The sequence below is a fragment of the Leucoraja erinacea genome, chromosome 20 (assembly GCF_028641065.1).
Source record: "Leucoraja erinacea ecotype New England chromosome 20, Leri_hhj_1, whole genome shotgun sequence".
Taxonomy (NCBI): Eukaryota; Metazoa; Chordata; class Chondrichthyes; order Rajiformes; family Rajidae; genus Leucoraja; species Leucoraja erinaceus.
Window position 1 is genome coordinate 7320113 of NC_073396.1, and position 6365 is coordinate 7326477.

At 45.1% G+C, this 6365-nt stretch overlaps 1 protein-coding gene across 1 annotated transcript; it reads right to left on the reverse strand.

The window, feature by feature from the left end:
* Window positions 1-539: 539 nt before the first annotated feature.
* On the reverse strand, window positions 540-6106 carry LOC129706715 (QRFP-like peptide receptor). The gene has a single exon (XM_055651125.1). It carries the CDS (start codon window positions 5974-5976, stop codon window positions 4663-4665), a length of 1314 nt encoding a protein of 437 aa, XP_055507100.1. The 5' UTR covers window positions 5977-6106; the 3' UTR covers window positions 540-4662.
* Between the last annotated feature and the right edge of the window lie 259 nt (window positions 6107-6365).

Consider the following 6365-nt stretch of genomic DNA (forward strand, 5'->3'; position numbering starts at 1 on the left):
GAAATTCACAATTCGTGGATATCTCTGCGTCTCCTCCTTAAAGTAGCCATCGTATCATCGAGGAGGAAACGATAACTGCGGTGTTTTTTAAAAGTTCCAATAAGATATCACACCTTCTGATAGATCAATAACTCCCATTGTTACTTTGACTGAATTCTGCATTGACTCTGAAAGCACAGCCAATGATGTAGAACGAGCCAATTACAGATATACCCTGATAACTCAATGTTCATTGTAACAATGCCTTTAGATTGGAATGTTGGATGTGGAAGCAAGAAGCCAAAAGTGCCCTGAAGGGGAACTCAATACTGATTATATTTATGCCAGAACAGTCAAGCTGTTTTGCTTTGCTGTTATATTTGATATGAGATGTTGAGAGCGATCATTAATTGCTAAATCAATAGATTTGGTGAATGGGTCTTTATTGTACTTGTTGGTAGGGTTTCTACGAGTTTACATTGCTCCCGATGTTGGGGAAGTCCAGGACAAGGGGTCACAGCTTAAGGATAAAGGGGAAATCCTTTTAAAAAACCGAGATGAGAAGAACTTTTTTCACACAGAGAGTGGTGAATCTCTGGAACTCTCTGCCACAGAGGGTAGTTGAGGCCAGTTCATTGGCTATATTTAAGAGGGAGTTAGATGTGGCCCTTGTGGCTAAGGGGATCAGGGGGTATGGAGAGAAGGCAGGTACGGGATACTGAGTTGGATGATCAGCCATGATCATATTGAATGGTGGTGCAGGCTCAAAGGGCCGAATGGCCTACTCCTGCACCTAATTTCTGTTTCTATGTTTCTATGTTTAGAGATACAGTGTGGAAACAGGCCATTCGGCCCGCCGAGTCCATGCCCACCAGCGATCACCCATACACTAGTTCCATCCTACACACTAGGGACAATTTACAGAAGCCAATTCACCTACAAACCTGCACGTCTTTGGGATGTGGGAGGAAACCTGGAGCACCTAGAGGAAACACACAGGGTCGCAGGGAGAACGTGCAAACCCCACACAGACAGCAGCCGAGGTTAGGATTGAACCTGGGTCACGGGCCTTGTGAGGCAGCATCTCTACTGCGGCCCCGGCATTTCTTGTTGCCAATGGAATCTATCAACTTTAGTCTGGTCCCATCGTATGGTTCCAATCCCATCGTATGTTACAATGCTCCAGAGGTAACAAAAACACAATCAACACTGCGTTTCTGCCATGCTTTTCTTCAACTCCAGGTTGGTAATCTGGAGAAGCAGACATTTCAATTTGGTTCACATTACTTTCCCTATCCACAGATGCATGGGGCAAGGTATATTTCAGATGAATTAGGTTAAGAAATAATGAACATAACTTTAGCCTTTAGACATTAGAGATACGGAAACAAAGTGCTGGAGGAACTGAGCGGGTCAGGAACTTTATCAGCGCTGTTTATATGGAGACTATTCGCATACCTTGGGTATGGAAGCAAAGAATTTCACTGCGCATATTCCATTTTCCATATTCCATAAAGTATTCCACATTCCATATTCCAGCATCTGGGGAGGGAATGGTTAGGCAATGTTTCGGGTCGGCATTTGCTATATGCAGAAAAAAGAATATGTAGTATAAATATTTCATTTGACCAGTCAATGTATTAAATAGTCTCCCAATATTATTGTTCTATCTTCATTACAAGAATCTCTTTGAAATGAGAGATGCAGAAAACTGTGGACAAATTTATTTCAGAATCATGCAGGGAAGACAGGAGTGAGTAAAGAGCAGAGAGGAGGATAGACTACAGAATGAAAGAGAGAAACGGACAGAAAGAGAATTACCATAAAACGCCATTTTTTTATCCATGACATATTAGTTTAAAAATGTTAATCGTCTCAGAGATACTATTTTTGCTATCATTGTATCTAGCATTGTTTGGTTTAGTTCAGCTTAGAGATACAGTACAGAAGTAGGCCCTTCAGCCCACCGAGGCCGCGCTGACCAGCGATCCCCACACATTAACACTATCCTTCACACTAGGGACAATTTACGCTTACACCAAGCCAACAAACCTGTACGTCTTTGGAGTGTGGGAGGAAACCGAAGATCATAAGTGATAGGAGTAGAATTAGGCCATTCGGCCCATCAAGTCTACTCCGCCGTTCAATCAGGGCTGATCTATCTCTCCCTCCTAACCCCTTTCTCCTGCCTTTTCCTCATAACCTCGGATTCTCTTACTAATCAAGAAGATCTCGGAGAAAACCCATGCGGTCACGGGGAGGACATACAAACTCTGTACAAGGAAAGGAAACACAAAGAGGTTTTCAACTGTTGCAAACCATCTTTATTATGTTCGATGTTTAGCTATGAATTGTCACAGCTATCAACAATTGTAATCAGTAGACTTTAGACGTTACTTTAGAGATACAGCGCAGAAACAGGCCCTTCAGCCCACCAAGTCCGTGCTGGCCAGTAATCACCGACACTGTTCTACACACAAGGGACAATTTACAATTTAATCAAAACTAATTAACCTACAAACCTGTACGTCTTTGGAGTGTGGGGAGGAAACAGGAGCACACGGAGAGAACCTACGCGGTCAAGGAAGGACGTATACACTCTGTACAGACAGCACCCATGGGCAGGATTAAACCGGGGTCTCTGGCGTTGTGAGGCAGCAGCTCTATCGCTGCGTTACTGTGCCGCCCCTAACTTTCCCATTGATTTAGAAATTTATGGGGAAAGTCAACATTTCATAAACAATTACAATAAAAACAGTCATGATACCAAGTGACATTTCAGTTCAGGCATAAACTTAATTAGCACTGAGCTTTCCCCGAGGGCATTCTCGGCTTTTTATTTCTGTGATCGACACTCTCTATAAGGTAAAGTCATTTTGTGCTGAACATTGCTGGATGCACCAATGTCTGAAATATATTGATACAGACCACAAGAACGTCACTGAATTGGCAACATGTATAGAATTAGCTTAATATTGACCATAGAGGCATTAGGGCTGAAAGAAGCATTTGATGTTATGATCAAAAGGGGAACTCATCCAAGTTTTGAGTTTCTTGTGAATGCTGACTGCTGGAAAAATATTGTATTTCAATATCTGTACATTGAGAGATCAAAATTACAGTCACCCATAAAACCACTTCCTTCCCTAAGGCTCTTAAAAATAGCGGAGTCAGGGGATATGGGGAGAAGGCAGGAACGGGGTACTGATTGGGGATGATCAACCATGATCACATTGAATGGTGGTGCTAGCTCGAAGGGCCGAATGGCCTACTCCTGCACCTATTGTCTATTGTCAATTGTTAATATTTATGTTATTGACGTATTTACATATTCTGTTGTTTACATGTTCAGTTGTGCTGCTGCAAGTAAGCATTTCATTGTTCTATCTGGGACATCTGATGGTAAAACACTCTCGACTCTTGATTCCTATGGATGAGGTGCCACATTGAGTTTGTAATCTATAGATGCCAAGCTATGAAGAGCAAAGGGGGGAAAATAATGCATAGGAAGGGACTGCAGATGCCGGTTTACACCAAAGATGGACACAAAATGCTGGAGCATCTCGGCGGGTCAGGCAGCATCTCTGGCGCTGCTTCAGGTCCAGACCCTTCTTCAGATTGAGAGTCAGAGGAGAGGGAATCGAGAGATACGGAAGGGTACAAAGAGCATGTGAGGCGTGAAAAGGACTGATCAAAGCAGATGGTGATCGAGGAAATGTACAATGGTTCATTGCTGGCTGAGGGGAACGTAACAACGAGGCCATACAAACAGCAAAATCAAATGCATTTGACTTATTCTAAAAAGCAATAGTTCTTTTTTTTGGGGGAGAGTTGGAAATGTAAAAACAAATGAAGCGTTAACTTTGTTCTAAATCAAAGCCACACTGCATACGCAATGTAACATAAAACATCTGCTTCAGAAAGAAAAAAAATAATGAAAGCTGTATGTTATTAAGATAGTCATTATAGATATGCATCAGAATGGTTGTTAGGATGTACACAATTAACTGAATCTTAATGTTTTTTTTACACTTGCTGTGTTCTTGAGGTCTCAGCGTGAACTGAGCCTACTAAAGATATATATTTGAACACTGAGCCAAACAGACATATGAGACCAGGTACATTAGCATATTGAATTATTTGATTTCACCTCATACAGCAGCCAGGGAGCCAGACATTAATTTCAGAATATCGGAGAGCGGAAAGGGTGTTCGCATTCTCACCGGCCATGCACGGATTTGGTGCTAAGAAGAGCTTACATGATGGGTTTTTTGAAGGTTGAAAAGCACACGACCATTAATGGTACAGAGTAATGCTTGAATGATGGCCAGGCAAAGACAGGAATGAAGACCACCCAGCATTGAGACAAGCTTGGTCTACCAATTCAGACAGTGCGAACCTATGTACAAAGGACATACACAGCTAAGGTGGTCCATGGTCATTCATGAATGATGTTGGGTTTTCCAAGATGTGAATGATGTGAAGTCAGACATTTATCACAATCTTTGACTTTATGCAACTCTGTGCCTGTTGTGGCAAGAGGCCATCGAACAAAGCCGATTCTTCTCATCTGCGTTGGGTCCAACATTTTGTTTGAATTGAACACGGCACCAATGGATTAAATAGTGACAATAATGTTAATTCCATGCCAAATGCAATGTCAATCTCTACATAGCAGATTATCTATTTGTTGTTGCTTGGGTCATTTTTGTCCATGCCAACAGTAAGTTTTGGAAGAGGGTGGCATGTACTCAGTGAAGTCTCGGAAATGCCCTGGGGTGCACGGCAGTCCTTCACCTTCCTCTCCTTGGACTCGACAAAGTTGACTTCCTTTGTGGATATCCGACAAGACTCCTTGTAGGAAAGTAGTTTGGGGATGGTCGACCTCGTGGACCCTTCGGATAAGGAATAGTTGAAGAGAGAAACCAGTGTTCTTCTGTATTTACTTTTGATCTCCTTGGCCGACCTGTACAGATCCCCGACGAAACAATAGCAAATCGGGTTGAGGGAGGAATTGGTGAGGCTGAGCCACTGGGCGAATGGTCGGAAGTGCATGATCCACACCGACGATGCCCCGCCGTCCTTCGAAGCGACCTCGGAGTTGAAATCCACCCAGATATCGACCAGGTAGATGGGCAGCCACGAGAGGGCAAAGAGGAGGACCAAAGCCACCACCATCTTGGCGATCTTTTTGCGGATTTTCAACCTGGACGCCGGAAGGGTCTGGTTCCTGCTGTCACACTCCTTGAAGTGGCTGGACGTGCTCCACAGTCTACGCCAAGTTAGGAAGCAGATCACCAGGTTGAAGAGCACGGGCAAGCCATACAGGGCACAGAAGAGGATAAAGTTGTACGCTTGCTTCAGTTTGACCTGGGACCAAACCTCACTGCAGAAAGGAACCCCGATTGTGGGATCAATCTCTTTCACCTTGTTCATGAAGATCAGAGGCATGCAGATCCCAGACGACACGACCCACACCACCAGGATAGTCCAGAAGATTTTTCTCCACGTGAAGAATGATCGGGCATTTAACGGGTTGTGTACATTGTAGTACCTGTTGACGCTGATAACGGTGATACTGAGGACGCTAGCAGAGACGGACACAGCCTGGGTGAAAGGGGCTGCCCGGCACATGAAGTCGCCGTAGATCCAGGCTTTGTATATCTGGTAGCCCAGAGTGGTGGGCATGCACACACACACCACCATCAGGTCGCACACGGCGAGATTGATCAGCAAGCTGCGAGTGGCGCTCACTCCGGGTATCCTGGTGTTCCTCTTGCTGGTCAGGACCTTGATGGACATTACGTTGCCGATGAACCCAACGACGAAAGATATAATGTACATGACCGTCAGGGCGATGGTGGCAGGTTCTCGGATGGTGAGCAGAATGTTCTCCAGATCGCCCAGGTCCCCGTGGATGTAGAAGGAAATGTTGTTCCCGGCGAGGTGTTCCGCGGTTGGGAAGAGTGGATAGGGGAAGCTTTGGGAAGAATTCATTTTTCCCTTTGGCCCAGATCTTCAGAGGCAGAATGTTGCCGGGGCTAACTCCGCCGCCCTGTCACTCCCCATCACTTGTGCCTCTTTTGCCAAACGATTCAGAGACGGTTGGTTTAGTTGGATAGGAAGATATTCCTTCCTTACTGCGATGTTGATAGTTGAAATCTTTGGCTGGGAGGGAGGGAGGGGGTGGCTTTAGACGCCGCCCGCCCTCTCGCTCGCTGCTTTCGGCTACTTGGTGCTGAAAGGACAGCGACCAGGACTCAGCGCCGCTGCTCCTCGCCAGCTCTCACCGCCAACACAAGCACACAACACAAACGCGGCGAAGAAGTTGCTGGCGTCTCCCCCATTTCACACCCGCCGGGTAGAAACTAGTGCGCTCCCTTTTC